Source organism: Chanodichthys erythropterus, chromosome 12, assembly GCF_024489055.1.
Source record: "Chanodichthys erythropterus isolate Z2021 chromosome 12, ASM2448905v1, whole genome shotgun sequence".
NCBI classification, from domain to species: Eukaryota; Metazoa; Chordata; class Actinopteri; order Cypriniformes; family Xenocyprididae; genus Chanodichthys; species Chanodichthys erythropterus.
Window position 1 is genome coordinate 53475105 of NC_090232.1, and position 27893 is coordinate 53502997.

General features: G+C 39.8%; 1 protein-coding gene and 1 long non-coding RNA gene across 2 annotated transcripts in view; one reads left to right on the top strand and one right to left on the bottom strand.

Annotated features, from left to right (window-relative positions):
* The window catches only part of LOC137032468 (deoxynucleoside triphosphate triphosphohydrolase SAMHD1-like), a 64200-nt gene extending 42359 nt beyond the window's left edge, over nt 1–21841 (bottom strand). Inside the window, exons 1-3 of the mRNA XM_067404232.1 lie at nt 21817–21841; nt 18445–18530; nt 18028–18188 (exon numbers count right to left, since the gene is read on the bottom strand). Of these exons, the coding sequence (XP_067260333.1) occupies nt 18028–18188; nt 18445–18530; nt 21817–21841 (272 nt within the window). The remainder of the gene's footprint in view (nt 1–18027; nt 18189–18444; nt 18531–21816) is intronic.
* A 3210-nt stretch (nt 21842–25051) lies between these two features.
* LOC137031551 (uncharacterized) lies at nt 25052–25729 on the top strand. Its single transcript, XR_010896575.1, has 3 exons — nt 25052–25072; nt 25196–25378; nt 25478–25729. It is a non-coding gene; the product is annotated as an uncharacterized lncRNA (long non-coding RNA).
* Nucleotides 25730–27893: the final 2164 nt, after the last annotated feature.

Consider the following 27893-nt stretch of genomic DNA (forward strand, 5'->3'; position numbering starts at 1 on the left):
TGGACCCAATGTTAACTCTATGGGAGTTTTTTCAGCCGTTTTTCGTACGCTGTGCGAACATCGTACACCCGATCGCTTAGAAAAGTCATAGCACACCTCTCCTCAATAAGCCGGTCGATTTGACACCTCATTCATGGGTCTACGACAAACGGTGCGGGACGAGTTACGCGCCAAAGTTTTGTTCAGGTGAATAGTAATTACAATACTAGAATGTACATTTCCTGAAGAAAATGTGAATGGTGCTTGCAGTGGCAAAACTCGGCACTCTTGATTAGCATGATGCTAACATAATTACCGTCCTGCTAGGATGTTTTTATCAAGATGCTAACATGATTAGCATGTTGCTAGCATTATGCTAACACCCTTAGCATGCTGCTAGCATGTTTTTAGAAAGATGCTAATCATGTTAGCATTATGCTAGCAACATGCTAACATGATTAGCATTTGTTGCTAGCATAATGCTAACACCCTTAGCATGCTGCTAGCATGTTTTTAGAAAGATGCTAATCATGTTAGCATAATGCTAGCAACATGCTAACATGATTAGCATAATGCTAGCATGATGCTAGCATGATTACCATGTTGCTAGCATGTTTTTAACAAGATGCTAACATAATTAGCATGTTTGCTAAAGCATGATGCTAACATGATTAGCATGCTACTAGCATGATGCTAACACAATTAGCATGTTACCAGCATGATGTAACACATTTTTACTAGTTTGTGTCATGTTTAAACCCTAAGCTAATCACTATTAGCATGTAGCTATTCACTGCTAGCATGTGTAGCATGTTGGAAGTTCAGTTTGCTAGCATGAGTCAAAAGAGCCAACCGCCATGTCTCTATGATGCTCTGATGCAGAGATATAGATCTTGCTAAACGGTTGCTAGGGTACTCTGTTTGGTTGCTAAGGAGTGGCTTGGCAGCTACCAATGATGATACTCCAAAGGCTGCTTGACAATATAAACCAACCCCCATGTCTTTATGATGTTCTGATGCAGAGATATAGATCTTGCAAAACGGTTGCTAGGGTACTCTGTTTGGTTGCTAGGGAGTGGCTTGGCAGCTGCTAGTAATGATAAACCAAAGGCTGCTTGCCAGTATAAATGATATAAACCAACCCCCATGCCTCTATGATATTCAGATTTGAAGATATCTGCCTATGCTTTGGGTTGCTAGGGTGCTTTAAATGGTTGCTAAGGCGTGGCTATGATGTCTTTAAGGTGATTTGTGATTGGCGGTTTGCTGCCTCCAGTCAAATGAGCCCACCCTCTTGTTTGTACGACACTTCTATCCAAAGATATTCATTTGACCTTTTTCAATGGAAGTCAATGGAACTTGTTGCTATGGTGCTCTATATGGTTGCTAGGGCGTGGCTTGATAGCTTCACAATGATCCTGAGAGACTGATTGGTTGCCTGAGTAAAATGGGCCCACCCCCTTGTCTCTATGACATTGTGATCCAGAGTTATGTTCAATACAAAATCCCTATGTAATTTCCCATAGTAGGAAAAACACAGTACTTCCTGGTTCATGGGCACGGCTTCACCATAGTATGTCTATGGGGCAACTTTGGGCAGCTCTTGCGCCCCAGGGGTACAACTTACACCCCATTTTGAGGTATGGTCTGAGAGAGCCTATCAGGCTCTTCAAACGTGGTAACCCACATGTTTCTATGAAATTCTCGTTAGGAGCTATTACTCATCAAAGTTTGTCCCAATGCAAAGTCTATGGGATTTTTTTCGCTACTTTTTCGCCCGCCGGACGAACATCGTACACCCGATCGCTTATAAAAGTCATAGCACACCTGTCCTCAATGAGCCGGTCGATTTGACACCTCATTCATGGGTCTATGACAAAAACTGCGGGAGGAGTAGCGCGCAGAAATTGTGTCCAGAAGAAGAAGAAGAAGAATAATAAGTATGCAGAAGAATAAGAATGGAGCTTTGCCTTTGGCAAGCACCATTAACTAGAATGTACATTTCCTGAAGAAAATGTGAATGGTGCTTGCAGTGGCAAAATTCGGCCCCGGTTGCTAGGGTGCTGTAATTGGTTGCTAGGGCGTGGCTATGAAGTTGCTGTGTCACTACTTATTGGCTGGCCGAATCAAAAGAGCCCAGCCCCAAGTCTCTATGACCTTCTGATCCAAAGATATGATCTCACAGATTTGGCCCCCATGTTAAGTCTATGGGAGTTTTTTCAGCCGTTTTTTCGTACGCTGTGCGAACATCGTACACCTGATCGCTTATAAAAGTCATAGCACAGGTCTCCCCAATGAGCCGGTCGATTTGACACCTCATTCATGGGTCTAGGACAAACGCTGCGGGAGGAGTAGCGCGCAGAAATAAAAGTGGAAGAAAATGAGTGTCTGTGACTGAGAGAGAAAGGCTTCTAAGGGCCTGCGTGTGTGAGTGTGTGTGAGAAAGTGACAGTTGAAATTCAAATTTCTGAAGATTCCGCCATTGAAAGTCAATGGGACTTTTTTGGCCGCTTTTTCGCCCCCTGTGCGAACATCGTTGGTCCGATCGCTTATAAAAGTCATAGCACACCTCTCCTCAATGAGCCGGTCGATTTGACACCTCATTCATGGGTCTAGGACAAACGCTGCGGGAGGAGTAGCGCGCAGAAATAAAAGTGGAAGAAAATGAGTGTCTGTGTCTGAGAGAGAAAGGCTTCTAAGGGCCTGCGTGTGTGAGTGTGTGTGAGAAAGTGACAGTTGAGAGAGACGGAATGTTCGTGAATTTGAATTTTTCAATGTAAGTCAATGGGACTTTTTTGGCCGCTTTTTCGTCCGCTGTGCGAACATCGTTGGTCCGATCGCTTATAAAAGTCATAGCACACCTGTCCTCAATGAGCCGGTCGATTTGACACCTCATTCATGGGTCTAGGACAAACGCTGCAGGAGGAGTAGCGCGCAGAAAAAAAAGTGGAAGAAGAAGAATAATAATAATAATAATAATAATAATAATAAGTATGCAGAAGATTAAGAATGGAGCTTTGCCTTTGGCAAGCACCATTAACTAGAATGTACATTTCCTGAAGAAAATGTGAATGGTGCTTGCAGTGGCAAAACACCGGACTCGGTTGCTAGGGTGCTGTAATTGGTTGCTAGGGCGTGGCTATGAAGTTGCTGTGCCACTACTTATTGGCTGGCCGAATCAAAAGAGCCCAGCCCCAAGTCTCTATGACCTTCTGATCCAAAGATATGATCTCACAGATTTTGACCCAATGTTAAGTCTATGGGAGTTTTTTCAGCCATTTTTTTCGTACGCTGTGCGAACATCGTACACCCGATCGCTTAGAAAAGTCATAGCACACCTCTCCTCAATAAGCCGGTCGATTTGACACCTCATTTGTGGGTCTAGGACAAACGGTGCGGGACGAGTTACGCGCCAAAGTTTTGTTCAGGTGAATAGTAATTACAATACTAGAATGTACATTTCCTGAAGAAAATGTGAATGGTGCTTGCAGTGGCAAAATTCGGCACCGGTTGCTAGGGTGCTGTAATTGGTTGCTAGGGCGTGGCTATGAAGTTGCTGTGTCACTACTTATTGGCTGGCCGAATCAAAAGAGCCCAGCCCCAAGTCTCTATGACCTTCTGATCCAAAGATATGATATCACAGATTTTGACCCAATGTTAAGTCTATGGGAGTTTTTTCAGCCGATTTTTTCGTACGCTGTGCGAAAATCGTACACCCAATCGCTTAGAAAAGTCATAGCACACCTCTCCTCAATAAGCCGGTCGATTTGACACCTCATTCATGGGTCTACGACAAACGGTGCGGGACGAGTTACGCGCCAAAGTTTTGTCTAGGTGAATAGTAATTACAATACTAGAATGTACATTTCCTGAAGAAAATGTGAATGGTGCTTGCAGTGGCAAAACACCGGACTCGGTTGCTAGGGTGCTGTAATTGGTTGCTAGGGCGTGGCTATGAAGTTGCTGTGTCACTACTTAATGGCTGGCCGAATCAAAAGAGCCCAGCCCCAAGTCTCTACGAACTTCTGATTCAAAGATATGATCTCATAGATTTGGACCCCATGTTAAGTCTATGGGAGTTTTTTCAGCCGTTTTTTTTGTACGCTGTGTGAACATCGTACACCCGATCGCTTAGAAAAGTCATAGCACACCTCTCCTCAATAAGCCGGTCGATTTGACACCTCATTTGTGGGTCTATGACAAACGGTGCGGGACAAGTTACGCGCCAAAGTTTTGTTCAGGTGAATAGTAATTACAATACTAGAATGTACATTTCCTGAAGAAAATGTGAATGGTGCTTGCAGTGGCAAAACACCGGACTCGGTTGCTAGGGTGCTGTAATTGGTTGCTAGGGCGTGGCTATGAAGTTGCTGTGCCACTACTTATTGGCTGGCCGAATCAAAAGAGCCCAGCCCCAAGTCTCTATGACCTTCTGATCCAAAGATATGATCTCACAGATTTTGACCCAATGTTAAGTCTATGGGAGTTTTTTCAGCCATTTTTTTCGTACGCTGTGCGAACATCGTACACCCGATCGCTTAGAAAAGTCATAGCACACCTCTCCTCAATAAGCCGGTCGATTTGACACCTCATTTGTGGGTCTAGGACAAACGGTGCGGGACGAGTTACGCGCCAAAGTTTTGTTCAGGTGAATAGTAATTACAATACTAGAATGTACATTTCCTGAAGAAAATGTGAATGGTGCTTGCAGTGGCAAAACTCGGCACTCTTGATTAGCATGATGCTAACATAATTACCGTCCTGCTAGGATGTTTTTAGCAAAATGCTAACATGATTTGCATGTTGCTAGCATGATGCTAACACCCTAAGCATGCTGCTAGCATGTTTTAAACAAAATGCTAGTCATGTTAGCATAATGCTAGCAAAATGCTAATATGATTAAGATAATACTAGCATGATGCTAGCATGATTACCATGTTGCTAGCATTATTTTAACAAGATGCTAATCATGTTAGCATTATGTTAACAACATGCTAACATGATTAGCATGTTACAAGCATGATGCTAACACCCTTAGCATGCTGTTAGCATGTTTTAAACAAGATGCTAATCATGTTAGCATAATGCTAGCAAACATGCTAACATGATTAAGCATAATGCTTAGCATGATGCTAGCATGATTACCATGTTGCTAAGATGATTTAAACAAGATGCTAATCATGTTAGCATAATGCTAGCAACATGCTAACATCATTAGCATAATGCTAGCATGATGCTAGCATGATTACCATGTTGTTAGCATGTATTTAACAAGATGCTAACATGATTAGCATGTTTGCTAACATGATGCTAACATGATTATCATGCTACTAGCATCATGCTAACACAATTAGCATGCCACTAGCATTATTCTAACACATTTTTACTAGTTTGTGTCATGTTTAAACCTTAAGCTACTCACTATTAGCATGTAGCTATTCACTGCTAGCATGTGTAGCATGGTGGAAGTCCAGTTTGCTAGCATGAGTCAAAAGAGCCAACCGCCATGTCTCTATAATGTTCTGATGCAGAAATATAGGTGTTTCAAAACGGTTGCTAGGGTACTCTGTTTGGTTGCTAGGGAGTGGCTTGGCAGCTGCCAATGATGATACTCCAAAGGCTGCTTGACAATATAAACCAACCCCCATGTCTGTACGATGTTCTGACGCAGAGATATAGATCTTGCAAAATGGTTGCTAGGGTACTCTGTTTGGTTGCTAAGGAGTGGCTTGGCAGCTACCAATGATGATACACCAAAGGCTGCTTGCCAGTATGAATGATATAAACCAACCCCCATGCCTCTATGATATTCAGATTTGAAGATATCTGCCTATGCTTTGGGTTGCTAGGGTGCTCTATATGGTTGCTAAGGCGTGGCTATGATGTCTTTAAGGTGATTTGTGATTGGCGGTTTGCTGCCTCGAGTCAAATGAGCCCACCCTCATGTTTCTATGACACTCCTATCCAAAGATATTCCTTTGATCTTTTTCAATGGAAGTCTATGGAACTTGTTGCTATGGTTCTCTATATGGTTGCTAGGGCGTGGCTTGATAGCTTTACAATGATCCTGAGAGACTGATTGGTTGCCTGAGTAAAATGAGCCCACCCCCTTGTCTCTATGACATTGTGATTCAGAGTTATGTTCAATACAAAATCCCTATGTAATTTCCCATAGTAGGAAAAACACAGTACTTCCTGGTTCATGGGCACGGCTTCACCATAGTATGTCTATGGGGCAACTTTGGGCAGCTCTTGCGCCCCAGGGGTACAACTTACACCCCATTTTGAGGTATGGTCTGAGAGAGCCTATCAGGCTCTTCAAACGTGGTAACCCACATGTTTCTATGAAACTCTCGTTAGGAGCTATTACTCATCAAAGTTTGTCCCAATGCAAAGTCTATGGGATTTTTTTCGCTACTTTTTCGCCCGCCGGACGAACATCGTACACCCGATCGCTTATAAAAGTCATAGCACACCTGTCCTCAATGAGCCGGTCGATTTGACACCTCATTCATGGGTCTATGACAAAAACTGCGGGAGGAGTAGCGCGCAGAAATTGTGTCCAGAAGAAGAAGAAGAAGAATAATAAGTATGCAGAAGAATAAGAATGGAGCTTTGCCTTTGGCAAGCACCATTAACTAGAATGTACATTTCCTGAAGAAAATGTGAATGGTGCTTGCAGTGGCAAAATTTGGCACTCTTGATTAGCATGATGCTAACATAATTACGGTCCTGCTAGGATGTTTTTATCAAGATGCTAACATGATTAGCATGTTGCTAACATGATGTTAACACCTTCAGCATGCTGCTAACATGTTTTAAACAAGGTGCTAATCATGTTAGCATAATGCTGAACATGCTAACATGATTAAGATAATGCTTAGCATGATGCTAAGCATGATTACCATGTTGCTAGCATTATTTTAACAAGATGCTAATCATGTTAGCATAATGCTAGCAACGTGCTAACATGATTAGCATAATGGTAGCATGATGCTAGCATGATAACCATGTTGCTAGCATGATTTTAACAAGATGTTAATCATGTTAGCATAACGCTAGCAACATGCTAACATGATTAGCATTATGCTAGCATGATGCTAACATGATTACCATGTTGCTAACATGATTTTAACAAGATGCTAATCATGTTAGCATTATGCTAGCAACATGCTAACATGATTAGCATAATGCTAGCATGATGCTAGCATGATTAACATGTTGATAGCATGTTTTTAACAAGATGCTAACATGATTAGCATGTTTGGTAGCATGATGCTAACATGATTAGCATGCTACTACCATGATGCTAACACAATTAGCATGCTACCAGCATGATGCTAACACATTTTTACTAGTTTGTGTCATGTTTAAACACTAAGCTAATCACTATTAGCATGTAGCTATTCACTGCTAGCATGTGTAGCATGTTGTAAGTCCAGTTTGCTAGCATGAGTCAAAAGAGCCAACCGCCATGTCTCTATGATGCTCTGATGCAGAGATATAGATCTTGCTAAATGGCTGCTAGGGTACTCTGTTTGGTTGCTAGGGAGTGGCCTGGTAGCTACCATTGATGATACTCCAAAGGCTGCTTGACAATATAAACCAACCCCCATGTCTCTATGATGCTCTGATGCAGAGATATAGATCTTGTAAAACGTTTGCTAGGGTACTCTGTTTGGTTGCTAGGGAGTGGCTTGGCAGCGGCCAGTAATGATAAACCAAAGGCTGCTTGCCAGTATGAATGATATAAACCAACCCCCATGCCTCTATGATATTCAGATTTGAAGATATCTGCCTATGCTTTGGGTTGCTAGGGTGCTCTAAATGGTTGCTAAGGCGTGGCTATGATGTCTTTAAGGTGATTCGTGATTGGCCGTTAGCTGCCTCGAGTCAAATGAGCCCACCCTCATGTTTGTACGACACTCCTATCCAAAGATATTCTTTTGATCTTTTTCAATGGAAGTCTATGGAACTTGTTGCTATGGTGCTCTATATGGTTGCTAGGGCGTGGCTTGATAGCTTCTTAATGATCCTGAGAGACTGATTGGTCACCTGAGTGAAATGAGCCCACCCCCTTGTCTCTATGTCATTGTGTTCCAGAGCTATGTTCAATACAAAATCCCTATGTAATTTCCCATAGTAGGAAAAACACACTACTTCCTGGTTCATGGGCACGGCTTCACCATAGTATGTCTATGGGGCAACTTTGGGCAGCTCTTGTGCCCCAGGGGTACAACTTACACCCCATTTTGAGCTATGGTCTGACAGAGCCTGTCAGCCCCTTCAATCGTGGTGACCCACATGTTTCTACGAAATTCTCGTTAGGAGCTATGACTCGTAAAAGTTTGTCACAATGCAAAGTCTATGGGATTTTTTTCGCTACTTTTTCGCCCGCAGAACGAACATCGTACACTCGATCACTTATAAAAGTCATAGCACACCTCTCCTCAATGAGCCGGTCGATTTGACACCTCATTCATGGGTCTAGGACAAAAACTGCGGGAGGAGTAGCGCGCAGAAAAAAAAGTGGAAGAAGAAGAATAATAATAATAATAATAATAATAATAATAAGTATGCAGAAGAATAAGAATGGAGCTTTGCCTTTGGCAAGCACCATTAATAATAATAATAAGTATGCAGAAGAATAAGAATGGAGCTTTGCCTTTGGCAAGCACCATTAATAATAATAATAAGTATGCAGAAGATTAAGAATGGAGCTTTGCCTTTGGCAAGCACCATTAATAATAATAATAATAATAATAAGTATGCAGGAGAATAAGAATGGAGCTTTGCCTTTGGCAAGCACCATTAACTAGAATGTACATTTCCTGAAGAAAATGTGGTGCTTGCAGTGGCAAAATTCGGCACCGGTTGCTAGGGTGCTGTAATTGGTTGCTAGGACGTGGCTATGAAGTTGCTGTGTCACTACTTATTGGCTGGCCGAATCAAAAGAGCCCAGCCCCAAGTCTCTACGAACTTCTAAACTAAAGATATGATCTCACAGATTTGGACCCAATGTTAACTCTATGGGAGTTTTTTCAGCCGTTTTTTCGTACGCTGTGCGAACATCGTACACCCGATCGCTTAGAAAAGTCATAGCACACCTCTCCTCAATAAGCCGGTCGATTTGACACCTCATTCATGGGTCTACGACAAACGGTGCGGGACGAGTTACGCGCCAAAGTTTTGTTCAGGTGAATAGTAATTACAATACTAGAATGTACATTTCCTGAAGAAAATGTGAATGGTGCTTGCAGTGGCAAAATTCGGCACTCGGTTGCTAGGGTGCTGTAATTGGTTGATAGGGCGTGGCCATGAAGTCACTACTTATTGGCGGCTTGATAGGCCGAGTCAAAAGAGCCCAGCACCAAGTCTCTATGACCTTATAAACCAAAGATATGATCTCACAGATTTGGCCCCCATGTTAAGTCTATGGGAGTTTTTTCAGCCATTTTTTCGTACGCTGTGCGAACATCGTACACCTGATTGCTTAGAAAAGTCATAGCACACCTCTCCTCAATAAGCCGGTCGATTTGACACCTCATTCGTGGATCTACGTCAAAAACTGCGAGACGAGTTACGCGCCAAAGTTTTGTTCAGGTGAATAGTAATTACAATACTAGAATGTACATTTCCTGAAGAAAATGTGAATGGTGCTTGCAGTGGCAAAATTCGGCCCCGGTTGCTAGGGTGCTGTAATTGGTTGCTAGGGCGTGGCTATGAAGTTGCTGTGTCACTACTTATTGGCTGGCCGAATCAAAAGAGCCCAGCCCCAAGTCTCTATGACCTTCTGATCCAAAGATATGATATCACAGATTTTGACCCAATGTTAAGTCTATGGGAGTTTTTTCAGCCGATTTTTTCGTACGCTGTGCGAACATCGTACACCCGATCGCTTAGAAAAGTCATAGCACACCTCTCCTCAATAAGCCGGTCAATTTGACACCTCATTTGTGGGTCTATGACAAAAGGTGCAGGACGAGTTACACGCCAAAGTTTTGTTCAGGTGAATAGTAATTACAATACTAGAATGTACATTTCCTGAAGAAAATGTGAATGGTGCTTGCAGTGGCAAAACTCAGCACTCTTGATTAGCATGATGCTAACATAATTACCGTCCTGCTAGGATGTTTTTAGCAAGATGCTAACAGATTAGCATGTTGCTAGCATGATGCTCACACCCATAGCATGATACCAGCATGTTTTTAGCAAGATTCTAATCATGTTAGCATAATGCTAGCAAAACATGCTAACATGATTAGCATAATGCTAGCATGATGCTAGCATGATTACCATTTTGCTAGCATGTTTTTTAACAAGATGCTAACATGATTAGCATGTTGCTAGCATGATGCTAACACCCTAAGCATGCTGCTAGCATGTTTTAAACAAAATGCTAGTCATGTTAGCATAATGCTAGCAACATGCTAACATGATTAGCATAATGCTAGCATGATGCTAGCATGATTACCATGTTGCTACCATTATTTTAACCAAATGCTAATCATGTTAGCATTATGTTAGCAAAATGCTAACATGATTAGCATGTTGCTAGCATGATGCTAACACCCTTAGCATCCTGCTAGCATGTTTTAAACAAGATGCTAATCATGTTAGCATAATGCTAGCAAACATGCTAACATGATTAGCATAATGCTAGCATGATGCTAGCATGATTACCATGTTGTTAGCATGATTTTAACAAGATGCTAATCATGTTAGCATAATGTTAGCAACATGCTAACATCATTAGCATAATGCTAGCATGATGCTAGCATGATTACCATGTTGTTAGCATGTATTTAACAAGATGCTAACATGATTAGCATGTTTGCTAACATGATGCTAACATGATTAGCATGCTACTAGCATCATGCTAACACAATTAACATGCCACTAGCATTATTCTAACATATTTTTACTAGTTTGTGTCATGTTTAAACCTTAAGCTAATCACTATTAGCATGTAGCTATTCACTGCTAGCATGTGTAGCATGGTGGAAGTCCAGTTTGCTAGCATGAGTCAAAAGAGCCAACCGCCATGTCTCTATAATGTTCTGATGCAGAAATATAGGTGTTTCAAAACGGTTGCTAGGGTACTCTGTTTGGTTGCTAGGGAGTGGCTTGGTAGCTACCAATGATGATAAACCAAAGGCTGCTTGCCAGTATGAATGATATAAACCAACCCCCATTCCTCTATGATGTTCAGATTTGAAGATATCCCCTCTATGCTTTGAGTTGCTAGGGTGCTCTAAATAGTTGCTAGGGCGTGGCTATGAAGTGTTTAAGGTGATTCGTGATTGGCCGTTTGCTGCCCCGAGTCAAATGAGCCCACCCTCATGTTTCTATGACACTCCTATCCAAAGATATTCCTTTGATCTTTTTCAATGGAAGTCTATGGAACTTGTTGCTAAGGTACTCTCTATGGTTGCTAGGGCGTGGCTTGATAGCTTTAAAATTATCTTGATAGACTGATTGGTTGCCTGAGTAAAATGAGCCCACCCCCTTGTCTCTATGACATTGTGATCCAGAGTTATGACTTGTCAAAGTTCGTCCCAATGTTAAGTCTATGGGATTTTTCGCCCGATTTTTCGCCCGTCGGACGAACATCGTACACCCGATCGCTTATAAAAGTCATAGCACACCTCTCCTCAATAAGCCGGTCGATTTGACACCTCATTCATGGGTCTAGGACAAAAGCTGCGGGAGGAGTAGCGCGCCAAAATTTTGTGTGGAATAATAATAATAATAATAATAATAATAATAAGTATGCAGGAGAATAAGAATGGAGCTTTGCCTTTGGCAAGCACTATTAACTAGAATGTACTTTCCTGAAGAAAATGTGAATGGTGCTTGCAGTGGCAAAATTCGGCCCCGGTTGCTAGGGTGCTGTAATTGGTTGCTAGGGCGTGGCTATGAAGTTGCTGTGTCACTACTTATTGGCTGGCCGAATCAAAAGAGCCCAGCCCCAAGTCTCTATGACCTTCTGATCCAAAGATATGATATCACAGATTTTGACCCAATGTTAAGTCTAAGGGAGTTTTTTAGCCGATTTTTTCGTACGCTGTGCGAACATCGTACACCCGATCGCTTAGAAAAGTCATAGCACACCTCTCCTCAATAAGCCGGTCGATTTGACACCTCATTTGTGAGTCTATGACAAACGGTGCAGGACGAGTTACACGCCAAAGTTTTGTTCAGGTGAATAGTATTTACAATACTAGAATGTACATTTCCTGAAGAAAATGTGAATGGTGCTTGCAGTGGCAAAATTCGGCCCCGGTTGCTAGGGTGCTGTAATTGGTTGCTAGGGCGTGGCTATGAAGTTGCTGTGTCACTACTTATTGGCTGGCCGAATCAAAAGAGCCCAGCCCCAAGTCTCTATGACCTTCTGATCCAAAGATATGATATCACAGATTTTGACCCAATGTTAAGTCTATGGGAGTTTTTTCAGCCGATTTGTTCGTACGCTGTGTGAACATCGTACACCCGATCGCTTAGAAAAGTCATAGCACACCTCTCCTCAATAAGCCGGTCGATTTGACACCTCATTTGTGGGTCTATGACAAACGGTGCAGGACGAGTTACACGCCAAAGTTTTGTTCAGGTGAATAGTAATTACAATACTAGAATGTACATTTCCTGAAGAAAATGTGAATGGTGCTTGCAGTGGCAAAATTCGGCACCGGTTGCTAGGGTGCTGTAATTGGTTGCTAGGGCGTGGCTATGAAGTCACTAATTATTGGCTGCTTGATAGGCCAAGTCAAAAGAGCCTAGCCCCAAGTCTCTATGACCTTCTGATCCAAAGATATGATCTCACAGATTTGGTCCCCATGTTAAGTCTATGGGACATTTTTTCAGCCATTTTTTTTCGTATGCTGTGCGAACAGCGTACACCCGATCGCTTAGAAAAGTCATAGCACACCTCTCCTCAATAAGCCGGTCGATTTGACACCTCATTCGTGGGTCTACGACAAACGGTGCGGGACGAGTTACGTGCCAAAGTTTTGTTCAGGTGAATAGTAATTACAATACTAGAATGTACATTTCCTGAAGAAAATGTGAATGGTGCTTGCAGTGGAAAAATTCGGCACCGGTTGCTAGGGTGCTGTAATTGGTTGCTAGGGCGTGGCTATGAAGTTGCTGTGTCACTACTTATTGGCTGGCCGAATCAAAAGAGCCCAGCCCCAAGTCTCTATGACCTTCTGATCCAAAGATATGATCTCATAGATTTTGACTCAATGTTAAGTCTATGGGAGTTTTTTCAGCCAATTTTTTCGTACACTGTGCGAACATCGTACACCCGATCGCTTAGAAAAGTCATAGCACACCTCTCCTCAATAAGCCGGTCGATTTGACACCTCATTCGTGGGTATACAACAAACGGTGCGGGATGAGTTACGCGCCAAAGTTTTGTTCAGGTGAATAGTAATTACAATACTAGAATGTACATTTCCTGAAGAAAATGTGAATGGTGCTTGCAGTGGAAAAATTCGGCACCGGTTGCTAGGGTGCTGTAATTGGTTGCTAGGGCGTGGCTATGAAGTTGCTGTGTCACTACTTATTGGCTGGCCGAATCAAAAGAGCCCAGCCCCAAGTCTCTATGACCTTCTGATCCAAAGATATGATCTCATAGATTTTGACTCAATGTTAAGTCTATGGGAGTTTTTTCAGCCAATTTTTTCGTACACTGTGCGAACATCGTACACCCGATCGCTTAGAAAAGTCATAGCACACCTCTCCTCAATAAGCCGGTCGATTTGACACCTCATTCGTGGGTATACAACAAACGGTGCGGGATGAGTTACGCGCCAAAGTTTTGTTCAGGTGAATAGTAATTACAATACTAGAATGTACATTTCCTGAAGAAAATGTGAATGGTGCTTGCAGTGGCAAAACTCGGCACTCTTGATTAGCATGATGCTAACATAATTACCGTCCTGCTAGGATGTTTTTAGCAAAATGCTAACATGATTTGCATGTTGCTAGCATGATGCTAACACCCTAAGCATGCTGCTAGCATGTTTTAAACAAAATGCTAGTCATGTTAGCATAATGCTAGCAAAATGCTAATATGATTAGCATAATACTAGCATGATGCTAGCATGATTACCATGTTGCTAGCATTATTTTAACAAGATGCTAATCATGTTAGCATTATGTTAACAACATGCTAACATGATTAGCATGTTGCAAGCATGATGCTAACACCCTTAGCATGCTGTTAGCATGTTTTAAACAAGATGCTAATCATGTTAGCATAATGCTAGCAAACATGCTAACATGATTAAGATAATGCTAGCATGATGCTAAAGCATGATTACCATGTTGCTAGCATGATTTTAACAAGATGCTAATCATGTTAGCATAATGCTAGCAACATGCTAACATCATTAGCATAATGCTAGCATGATGCTAGCATGATTACCATGTTGTTAGCATGTATTTAACAAGATGCTAACATGATTAGCATGTTTGCTAACATGATGCTAACATGATTATCATGCTACTAGCATCATGCTAACACAATTAGCATGCCACTAGCATTATTCTAACACATTTTTACTAGTTTGTGTCATGTTTAAACCTTAAGCTACTCACTATTAGCATGTAGCTATTCACTGCTAGCATGTGTAGCATGGTGGAAGTCCAGTTTGCTAGCATGAGTCAAAAGAGCCAACCGCCATGTCTCTATAATGTTCTGATGCAGAAATATAGGTGTTTCAAAACGGTTGCTAGGGTACTCTGTTTGGTTGCTAGGGAGTGGCTTGGCAGCTGCCAATGATGATACTCCAAAGGCTGCTTGACAATATAAACCAACCCCCATGTCTGTACGATGTTCTGACGCAGAGATATAGATCTTGCAAAATGGTTGCTAGGGTACTCTGTTTGGTTGCTAAGGAGTGGCTTGGCAGCTACCAATGATGATACACCAAAGGCTGCTTGCCAGTATGAATGATATAAACCAACCCCCATGCCTCTATGATATTCAGATTTGAAGATATCTGCCTATGCTTTGGGTTGCTAGGGTGCTCTATATGGTTGCTAAGGCGTGGCTATGATGTCTTTAAGGTGATTTGTGATTGGCGGTTTGCTGCCTCGAGTCAAATGAGCCCACCCTCATGTTTCTATGACACTCCTATCCAAAGATATTCCTTTGATCTTTTTCAATGGAAGTCTATGGAACTTGTTGCTATGGTTCTCTATATGGTTGCTAGGGCGTGGCTTGATAGCTTTACAATGATCCTGAGAGACTGATTGGTTGCCTGAGTAAAATGAGCCCACCCCCTTGTCTCTATGACATTGTGATTCAGAGTTATGTTCAATACAAAATCCCTATGTAATTTCCCATAGTAGGAAAAACACAGTACTTCCTGGTTCATGGGCACGGCTTCACCATAGTATGTCTATGGGGCAACTTTGGGCAGCTCTTGCGCCCCAGGGGTACAACTTACACCCCATTTTGAGGTATGGTCTGAGAGAGCCTATCAGGCTCTTCAAACGTGGTAACCCACATGTTTCTATGAAACTCTCGTTAGGAGCTATTACTCATCAAAGTTTGTCCCAATGCAAAGTCTATGGGATTTTTTTCGCTACTTTTTCGCCCGCCGGACGAACATCGTACACCCGATCGCTTATAAAAGTCATAGCACACCTGTCCTCAATGAGCCGGTCGATTTGACACCTCATTCATGGGTCTATGACAAAAACTGCGGGAGGAGTAGCGCGCAGAAATTGTGTCCAGAAGAAGAAGAAGAAGAATAATAAGTATGCAGAAGAATAAGAATGGAGCTTTGCCTTTGGCAAGCACCATTAACTAGAATGTACATTTCCTGAAGAAAATGTGAATGGTGCTTGCAGTGGCAAAACTCGGCACTCTTGATTAGCATGATGCTAACATAATTACCGTCCTGCTAGGATGTTTTTATCAAGATGCTAACATGATTAGCATGTTGCTAGCATTATGCTAACACCCTTAGCATGCTGCTAGCATGTTTTTAGAAAGATGCTAATCATGTTAGCATTATGCTAGCAACATGCTAACATGATTAGCATTTGTTGCTAGCATAATGCTAACACCCTTAGCATGCTGCTAGCATGTTTTTAGAAAGATGCTAATCATGTTAAGATAATGCTAAGAACATGCTAACATGATTAGCATAATGCTAGCATGATGCTAGCATGATTACCATGTTGCTAGCATGTTTTTAACAAGATGCTAACATAATTAGCATGTTTGCTTGCATGATGCTAACATGATTAGCATGCTACTAGCATGATGCTAACACAATTAGCATGTTACCAGCATGATGTAACACATTTTTACTAGTTTGTGTCATGTTTAAACCCTAAGCTAATCACTATTAGCATGTAGCTATTCACTGCTAGCATGTGTAGCATGTTGGAAGTTCAGTTTGCTAGCATGAGTCAAAAGAGCCAACCGCCATGTCTCTATGATGCTCTGATGCAGAGATATAGATCTTGCTAAACGGTTGCTAGGGTACTCTGTTTGGTTGCTAAGGAGTGGCTTGGCAGCTACCAATGATGATACTCCAAAGGCTGCTTGACAATATAAACCAACCCCCATGTCTTTATGATGTTCTGATGCAGAGATATAGATCTTGCAAAACGGTTGCTAGGGTACTCTGTTTGGTTGCTAGGGAGTGGCTTGGCAGCTGCTAGTAATGATAAACCAAAGGCTGCTTGCCAGTATAAATGATATAAACCAACCCCCATGCCTCTATGATATTCAGATTTGAAGATATCTGCCTATGCTTTGGGTTGCTAGGGTGCTTTAAATGGTTGCTAAGGCGTGGCTATGATGTCTTTAAGGTGATTTGTGATTGGCGGTTTGCTGCCTCCAGTCAAATGAGCCCACCCTCTTGTTTGTACGACACTTCTATCCAAAGATATTCATTTGACCTTTTTCAATGGAAGTCAATGGAACTTGTTGCTATGGTGCTCTATATGGTTGCTAGGGCGTGGCTTGATAGCTTCACAATGATCCTGAGAGACTGATTGGTTGCCTGAGTAAAATGGGCCCACCCCCTTGTCTCTATGACATTGTGATCCAGAGTTATGTTCAATACAAAATCCCTATGTAATTTCCCATAGTAGGAAAAACACAGTACTTCCTGGTTCATGGGCACGGCTTCACCATAGTATGTCTATGGGGCAACTTTGGGCAGCTCTTGCGCCCCAGGGGTACAACTTACACCCCATTTTGAGGTATGGTCTGAGAGAGCCTATCAGGCTCTTCAAACGTGGTAACCCACATGTTTCTATGAAATTCTCGTTAGGAGCTATTACTCATCAAAGTTTGTCCCAATGCAAAGTCTATGGGATTTTTTTCGCTACTTTTTCGCCCGCCGGACGAACATCGTACACCCGATCGCTTATAAAAGTCATAGCACACCTGTCCTCAATGAGCCGGTCGATTTGACACCTCATTCATGGGTCTATGACAAAAACTGCGGGAGGAGTAGCGCGCAGAAATTGTGTCCAGAAGAAGAAGAAGAAGAATAATAAGTATGCAGAAGAATAAGAATGGAGCTTTGCCTTTGGCAAGCACCATTAATAATAATAAGTATGCAGGAGAATAAGAATGGAGCTTTGCCTTTGGCAAGCACCATTAATAATAAGTATGCAGGAGAATAAGAATGGAGCTTTGCCTTTGGCAAGCACCATTAATAATAATAAGTATTTAGAATAACAATAATGGAGCTTTGCCTTTGGCAAGCACCATTAATAATAAGTATGCAGGAGAATAAGAATGGAGCTTTGCCAGAGGCAAGCACCATTAATAATAAGTATGAGCAATAATAAGAATGGAGCTTTGCCTTTGGCAAGCACCATTAATAATAATAATAATAAAAATGTCAAAAACATACAACACAATTACTAAAACTTTAAAAGTAAAATGAAACTGGAAAAATAGGAATATTATAACTAAATAAATATTAATAAAAATCTGCTAGATATTTGCACTTTACTGAAAGACATGTTTGTATTGTATATACTGTATTTGTTGTATATTTGCATCACCCAATGGAGTGCTCAAAGCGGTTGTGTGAAGCCCCAGGAAAGACCCAGTATCCCGCTCCCAGCTGTTTGATGTGTCGGAGTCTCTGAAACTGAGGTGTATCTATGATCTTCACCAGCAGGGGGTGCAGCTCAATGTGACCATGAACAGAGTCATTAACAACCTACGGGTTAAGAAAGAAACGACTTAGAGTGCGAGAGTAAATCACAATTCAACTCCACATTTTTACTTTTATATATTAAACCACTGTGGACATTTAGTAAGTAAGGGTCATCCTCATATTATTGCATTGCATTGACAAATATTTTTGACCATAGAATATGTTATGGGTTTCACGATTTTAATAACAAAGGGTGACTCAAACTATAGAATATTTTTCAGATCTTCTTCTATATATCTTGTTGTTATATTGATATTACCTTCACATCAGTTGGAAGCTCCAGTGAGTATTTCTCTGCAATGTTTTCCAACTCCCCAATGATTTTCTCTCTTCTCACTGTGGGATCTAAATAGCATTTTACACATTGTAAGAAATAATGTATTTTAGCTAAACATCAAGAAATCCCAAGTATAGTAGCACTGCTTTAGCATATTGTAGATAGATAAATTAACGGTAACACTTTAGAATACTGATCGTTCATTAATGAATAACTACACAGGAACAAATGAGTAATGCATTATTAACTCTCTAGTAACTAATATTAACTAACAATAAACTCTGATGAATGAATTAGTTAGTAATAGTGCTCAGTTGAACTAATCAGTAACTACTGTTTTTTCATACCTCTAAGAGAACTACTAAGAACTACTATATACAGGTTCATAATTAATGTGAATGATGCATAATGTATAATTAATTCTAAAGTGAAGGTCTTGGTAACCCACTTATAATGACTGAAGTGTTACCAAATACTTAAGAAGGAATTACTTCTTATTTGGATCAGTGTTCTAAAGTGAAGATCATGGTAACCCACTAGTAATTACTAAAGTGTTACCAAATATATCATAAGGAATTACTGTACAAAAACATACAAAAACATCAAAAGTTTACAGTGACTTCAGTAGTTACTAGAGAGTTATCATGTTTTTCACTTTAGAACACTGATCCAAATAATTAGTAATTCCTTCGGAAGGATTTGGTAAGTCATTACTAGTGGTTTACCAAAGCCTTTACTCTAGAATTAATGATACATTATTCATTATTCACATTAATTACGAACATGTATATAGTAGTTCTTAGTAGTTCTCTGGGAGTTATGAAAAAACAGTAGTTACTGATTAGTTAATAGTGAACTACCACCTTCAACTGAGCACTATTACTTACTAATTCATTCATCAGAGTTTATTGTTAGTTAATAGTAGTTACTAGAGTGTTAATAATGCATTATTCATTTGTTCCTGTGTAGTATTCATTAATGAAGGATCAGTATTCTAAAGTGTTACCACATTAACTAAATTAATAACTATTGTTTCTTACATCGGAATGAATCAATACTGAATTTACTTAAGATGGATACTGACACCATTTTCTTTAAGAGCTGCTGTGCAGCTAAAATTATACACCAGTTATCAATGCACAGCAAAATCCCCAGTGTTAAATTAACACCCCAAAGTGTACATATGAGTCCATCTGGGCGGGTGTTAAAAAGTAACACTGAAGCAGTGTTAAAGTTAATGAGATAATTGATTGATGATTGAGTGATGATTGACAATTAGTGGAGACACCTGATGATAATAAGCAGAATTACTGAAGAAACAACAAGAGAAAAAGAGAGAGACACAACAACTACAACTGACTTCCAGCCATTAAACATTATTACACTTATTATTAACCAGTTTGATTTGATTTCTGTCATACATCAACAAAAGCTCTTATTGAGAATAACAGATGTTTAGATGTTAATGTTTGAATGAAAGTTTAGTTTGAAGTCACCATGATGGTGAAAAGCATTTCCTTTAGTTGGGCTCTTGACTCTATTTATTAACATTAATTTATCTCTGACTGCTCCAACTTTGTGTTTGTAGAGCACGTTTATTGTGGCCAGAGAAGCTCTGATCTGAGCTGTGTTTCCCAAAAGTGCTGTGAGCCAAAGTTGATCAATTTAGGTTTACAATGCTTTGGGGAGCACAGTCATAATGGTTGTGTTTTCTCATTGTGAAATGGTCAGATTCATTGGTGACATCCAGTATTAACTGGTGATATTGATGTTATATTATTTCTTTATAGTAAATCTCTGTTACCGCTTGAGATCCAGCAGAGCTTTTATAATCTGAAGGGTTTTTTTGAAACACACACAGACATCAAGAATCAGCACATGACCCTCAACAATGGTGACAATCAAACAAAGTGCTTCATGTTGCAGTGCATGATGGGAGCCACCAATCAAAACTCATCCATGGCTCCCATCATGCATTGCTGCATGAATAAATTATGCAGCTGAATTGTCCTGTAATTTTCGTAGATTGATCATGTTTGCTTTATTTTTCTGTTGTTTTGTTGTGACAGTAGCTTGTTTTGTGATGTTCAGAGTTGATCTGTTTGTCAGTATTTTGTATTTATTTATCGTCACCGTTCTTGAGAATCAGATGCTGATTCTTGATGTCTGTGTGTGTTTAAACACTGAAGCTTCAGTGCATAATGCATTATTCTTAAAAAAATAAAAAAAATAAATAAAATAATACTGCTGCTGGATTTCAAGCTGTAAAATCACAGGACTACAATCATTAATACTAAAGCTACACATCAAACACACAGCCAGAGATTTAGACTCTAAACAATATCAGCATCACATGATGATTATATCATCATTAAATTATATTGTGACCAGATCCTGTTTTCTCTGACCATAACAAATGTGTTTCACAAACACAAAGTTGGAGCAGCCAGAGAAAAATTAATAATAAAAGGTAAAGAGTCAAGAGCCCAACTAAAGCAAACGCTGACCTCTTTCATGGTGACTTGAAATGAAACATTCATAAAACATTAATTAACACCTTTTTTCTCTCTTTCCTTCAGTGATTCTGCTTATTATCATCAGGTGTCTCCACTAATTGTCAATCATCACTCAATCATCAATCAATTATCTCATTAACTTTAACACTGCTTCAGTGTTACTTTTTAACACCCGGCAAGATGGACTCATATGGACACTTTGGGGTGTTAATTTAACACTGGGGATTTTGCTGTGTGTAAAGCTGCTTTGACACAATCTGCATTGTAAAAAGCGCTATAGAAATAAAGGTGACTGGTCATTTTAAAAAGATGGTTTGCATGTCTTTTGGAGCAATTTGGTTAAATCGTCTTTTTTTTCAAAATTTGAGTTTATCAGTTTGAGAATAAATGAATCCCTCTGCTGATTTGTTGATCTCTGGCCATAATGCTGGATCATCAGTTACAAAAAGAGTGTCATGTATGTTGATTGGTTAAAAATGTTGGACATGCACAGAGGGATAAGTCGGGGAGACGTGTTTAAGAGAGTTCAGTAAAAAGACGTGCAAGAGATTATGACATGGTGTCAGAGGCTGTTGAATTGAGTGCAGCATGAACCCTACCGACACAATGGCAAAGTTTAATCCTCCGGAGTGGTTTTCTTTCAAAAATTCCTCGGAATGGCCTGAATGGGTTTAGGGTTTTTATGTGATTTTGTTGAGAACCACGACAAAACTTAACAAAGATGACGGCTCTGTACATGTCAGTTCTCTAGTCTATGCAATGGGAAGCGAGGCAGAGAAGATATTGGCTTCCTTTAGCTTTGAAAATGAAGAGGATAAAGAGAAATTCGATGTTGTACTGGCGAAATTTGAGGAGTACTTCATCCCGAAACGGAATATAATACATGAGTGCGCATGTTTTTATCAGAGAAACCAGACTTGGGTAAAGTTGGTTTTATATTCGCACATTCGGACATCCGTATTCAATAGCCTTGTTAATCACACTACATTGGACATTCAGTGGACATTCACAAGTAAATATACCATTAAAACAATACTTGCCTATTTTGATCGACTGTGAAAAATGTTGTAAGTTGACAATCGTTGGTTGTCAATATCATGTCGCTGCTTAAAATTCGCAAACATTAATTTATTGCACATTTATTGGAAAGCCTGAATTTATCAGAAGTCCGAATGTGCGAATATAAAACCAACTTTACCGAAGTAGAAACCAGCTACCGGGGGAGAAAGCGGAGACGTACATTCGCTCACTCACAGCAAAATCCCCAGTGTTAAATGAACACCCAAAGTGTAAATATGAGTCCATCTTGCCGGGTGTTAAAAAGTAACACTGAAGCAGTGTTAAAGTTAATGAGATAATTGATTGATGATTGAGTGATGATTGACAATTAGTGGAGACACCTGATGATAATAAGCAGAATCATTGAAGGAAAGAGAGAAAAAAGGTGTTAATTAATGTTTTATGAATGTTTCATTTCAAGTCACCATGAAAGAGGTCAGCGTTTGCTTTAGTTGGGCTCTTGACTCCAGTGGCGCCTGCAGCTGTACGGCTGTATGCACTGTGCGTACCTTGAGAGGGCGCTAATTAATGCCGTTTTTATTTTTTTACATAATTTTTAAACTGATTATTAAAATCTATCTGAGTACACTCGACATATTAAGAGAGAAAGAGAGAATGAGAATACATAAAGGTGTGCGTTTGTGTGTTGTAAAGTCAAATGTGTGTATGGGTGAAAAGAAATCTGATTTAGTTTCGTTTTTTTTTCACATATGAAAAATGATGTTACAGATAGTTAATAATGTTTAAAAACAGGCTCAAAATGAGCAAACGCTCTCTAAAACAGCTAAATTCGACTGAAACATTTGCAAAATGGCCTAAAACTATTGAGTAGAGATGAAGAAATGAAGCCTATTAAATCTTTGAAGCTTTTCTCTAAAGGTTTCGGGAAAGGTTTATGGTTTCAAAGCATCAAGAGTGTCGAAAACAGTGCCATCTTGTGGCAGGTAAAATTTACAGCACCCATAAACTTGAATGCGCAATTCCGTTGTTTTATCCATTAAGCACAAACAGCCTGATGACGCTAAATGTGTTTATTTCAATAATATAATTCACATATTAAATCTGGCAATGGATGAAATAGATAAAAAAAACAATAATTATAATAATAATAGCCTACTAATGCATACTGAGTTGTTTGAGGCAAGTAAATTGTGTTGTTATTTCATTGTAAATACTGGATATGACAGAACATATGATAGTAGAGTATCATATACACTGTGTCAGAATAATGATTTATTACCCTGATTTATGGCCCTAATTTATGACCAAATTTCTGTGTGTTGTCAGTCAAGCTGACTGGACAGTGGATGTCAAATATGTTTTATGAGTGGTGTGAGCCTTGATTGGCAGGTCAGTGGTTGTCAATGGTTGTTTTTTATGGTTGAATTTATGGCTGTTGTCCCCTGATTGGCAAGTCAAGAGTGTCAATGAGATATAGAGTGAGTTGGATTTATAGTTAGATATATGGGTAAATTTATGGAGGTTGTATCTCAACCCAGATTTGGCATTTTTATGACATTTTGGTGAAACCCGGGTATCTGGCTCCTTTCAGTCTGTTGGGAGCTGATGGTGACCATGTTTTTCCTTTGATTGTGGGGCGAAAGTCACCCAAGCAAATTTCACACCTTGGAGTGAAAATCAAGTGTTGTTTCATCTAAAATATTGACTCTGTAGAGAAGCAGTACAGGGCTCTCTCTTATCTTAAATCATGCTGAGGAAGCAAGATGTCTGCATTTTCATGTTTGCATTTTTAGATTGAGACCTCAGCAGGGATGAGCATCAGAAGTCTAGTTTCTCTTATCAATTACCTGCTGTGATGCAGCCTGTATGTCTGTTAGAATGTGTTTTTAATGTTTGTTAACATGAAAGTTGCAGACGCAAGGTCTACTGATGTCTACTTATATCTATACAAAAATATCCTTTGCTATAAAATAACTTTTTATAAGCTTTCCCTAAATACAATAGACAAATTGGATGTGTTATTTTAAAGATTTTTGTTAAATCTCATCCTTTGAACAAAAAACAGTAAACTTTCTAGGTAAATAATAGATGTACAGGGTTTTATAATTATTAAAAATTGTAATGCATCTATTTATAGACGGATGAAGCTATGCATTGTTTTTTTTGTTGTTGTTTTGTTTTTTATCTTATTTTTATTTTGAAAAGCCGACATAGTTTTATTCTTTAAATATTCCGGTGTTCAATCCTTTTCCTCAGGGGTTTGTAAGGAGGTGGGGTCTACCGAGACGTAACACCCCCAGTTTTCACACCACTGATTGTGTTACCTATAAAGACCATTGGAGGCTAGTAGGCTGGTTTTTCTGTGTGGCTAACACAAAGAGCATTTGCTACGATTTTACTTGGTTTTACTTTAGATTTTCTAAAGTCATCAAAAGGGTTTCCAGTATTCCATTTTCACCCTAAGGACATATTTCTGAAAATGGATCCTCCTTCAAACGGTAGGTCTATTTTTCTGATTTGGTGTTTTAATCATAAATAAAATAAATAAATAAAATGCATAAATAAATTGTTTATGTAGTTCATGGCATCAATATGTTGTTCACTAGGTGATATGACGTTCTGCGTACAGAACTCCCATTATGACAAGGCTGTGGATCAGCTTCTAGCTTTGAACGGTGTGGGTATGATGTTGTTATGATGTCAATTTTCAACTCTATAAATATTAAAAACGTATATGGAGTGTGTTATAATTGTGATTTTAAAGTATTTTCCCCTGCCCAATAGTGCGGGGCCCTCAGGTTTCTGGGGCTGATGTGAGCCAAGATCAACAACAATCTCCGCTTGGTAAGTTTTAGCTCATCGTTTTATTGTTTGTTATAACGTTTTTATCATGTTAAAAACATGAACTAATATGAATACATTTTTTTTTTTATTTTTTTTTTTTTTAGCATCCTTGAGAAGTATTGTGAACAGTGTTGGAAACAACGGTTCTGAAACGAAGGTTGGGAAGCATTTGAAAGTAAAGGCCCAAATTCACACTCCAACTGAGGATTCTGGAATATCTGATCCGATCGGTATGTGGGTCAATGCATTGGTGGATAATATATATATATATATATATATATATATTGCAGGGATGCAAATGTTAAAAATCGGAAAAAATCACTCAAACAGACTTTCATTACCCCCCCCCCCAGGACATATAAGGGATGCTGTTAGAGCCATACCACCACCCACTGCATTTGCTGATGATATCACCACGCATGGTATTAAAAGGAAAGAGCCTGGGTCAGGATCAGTAGTACATAGTTCTGAAGAATCAGATGAAATATGTGTGATACCCAACACCCCTGAGCAAAAACGTCAAAGACAATCATGGGGTATGTATATACAGAAAAATATAGATATATGCTAATGTTTTTTCCTTTTCATGTTATTAGATTAATCCCGATACACTTATACAAATTATTTTTCCACAGAATCGTTCCCGGAAAATGGGGTCCCAAGCGTGGATAATGCAGATAATTGGGATGATGAGATGCTGCATGCATGGAGCATTTCTGACTTTTCAGAGGCTTTACCAATTGAGTCTCAAACAGTAAAGAGTGGTTCGGAGAACGTCGCTCATGTGTCTGGTTCAGAACCGGATTCGGATTCGGATGCACTACCTTCCAACCAAGAGGCCTTCAAGAATGAGGGGCAATCCTGTGTATGCCAGAGTAAGGATGTGATGTCGGGACAATTTCTTGCTTTTAGAGAAGAGAATGAACTATTACATCAGAAGAGAAGAGCAGAAAATGAGATATTACGTCAACAAGTGAAAAGTTTAAAATCATCCGTTGAATTGCTGGTAAAAAATCAGAACATTGCGTCAGACCACAGACGAAGGGATAGACAGGAGTATGAACTCTTTAACCGGACTGTGACTACCGAGCTCCAGGGACAAAGAGCTGGTTTGAAAGAAGTTATTGCGTTACTAAGACGTCACGGTTCTATACAACAGCTCTTAAGAACTGATCAGGAATTAACTGTGGAGTTGATGAAGCAAATGGTTGAGAAGTTTATACCTCGCTTTGGTAAGTCCTGATTGATTTAATACAAATGTGGATTTACAAATGTTCGCTATGTTTATGTTATGATTTTGTGCTATATTTTATGTATTATGCTTACGATGTAGTTTTAGGGTTTCATTTGTAGGGTTATTTTGTGTACTGGTGTTTTGACACTTTCCAGCTTATTGTTGATTATTTAGTGTGTTTGTGCTAGTTGGTTGTGGATTTTAAATAATTTGTGTTAAAAATGGCCACAAAACGTTGTCTGGAGTCAGATGATAGTGAACAAAGTCCAGCAGTGAGATTTAGATGTGATAATGATTCACATCATCAGCAAAGCACAACAGAAACTATGCGTTATTTAATTCAAACAGTCGAAAATATGGATAGACCTAAATCTAGTACACAAGTTTTGGTAGATTTGCTAAACACTGTACAATCAGCGGTGGTAAATCAAGAAGAAGAAACAGATTTTGATGTAGACCAATTTTTTAATTCTCCTCTGACCAACAATGCGTCTAATGATTCGTCAAACACCAATTTTGATATAGAGCAATTTTTTAATTCTCCTCAGATAGGTGGGGGGGCGACCCCCCCGCAGTACCAAGCATTTGATCCAGCAGCACCCAACATGGGCCTTACGCAGGGTGAACTAGATTCTCTTGTGAGAGATGGGGGTGTCGTGCATGAGTACACAGTGATTCCCAGAGCCCGATTCAATGGTTTGGAAATTCATAGGCTTATAAATCTGCGGCAGATATCTTCTACAGATTTATCTGCCTACACTACATTTTTACATGATCTATTGTCCGAAATTGTCTCATTTTCCAGATTATTAGCAGGTGATGGGGGGGTAATTAATATTACTTTGCGTGGGTCCAGCTTGACATCTGATGTTGATGCTCTCTTGTCACCTCAAAATAATTACGATCCAGATCTCTTTATTAATCAGCTTGAAAAGATATTGCAAAGCAACTCTGATGTAACTGTCGATGAGGCATTGGATTTAAGAGTGTCGATAGCAATGTGTAAAAATGGCGGTGCTCGTCGAAAGATACGTGACCTTTTGCATAACCAAGTAATCAGTAAAAACAGGATGAATTTATTCTGCCCAACAAACATTACAAATAATCTATGTTTTACAATTTGTCTCGCTCATTTTCTAAACCCAGAGAAACCACACACAGAGTTAGAGGTTGTAGCAGCATCTATACAGAAGTCAGCTGGTTTCACAGATCAGCATAAAATACGTTTTAATGACATTTCATGTTTTGAGCGCATGCTGAATATCAAAATTGTTACTTTCCATCGCACAAATGCAAGAATGTTGGAGAAGTATACAACGACGGACGACCCGCATCCAAAAACTGTGTTTTTATATTTGCATGATTCGCATTACTATTTGATAAAAAACCTAAAAGCGTTTTTAGGCGTGCCATATGTATGTGTGTATTGTTACCAAGGGTATACTTGTCGCAGAGATCACAAATGCAGATTTGTTTGCGATGTGTGCAATTACCCAGATTGTCACACACACCCCAAAAAGATAAAACACTGTGGCGATTGTTTGCGATACTGTACATCTGATTATTGTTTTGAAATGCACAAACATCCCGCCCCTGGTGAGGAATATGCACAGTGCACTGTCACCAAATTTTGCCCCCAATGTAATAGACGTTATCACGTCAGTGGGACCAACCCGAAACCACACCGATGTGGCGCTGAACATTGTGTCCAATGTGGTGAGAGTTTGGTTACCGATGGGGAGCATCAGTGTTTTATTCAGCCGATCAAACCAGAGAAACCAAATGATCGCTACATTTTTTATGATTTTGAAACAAGA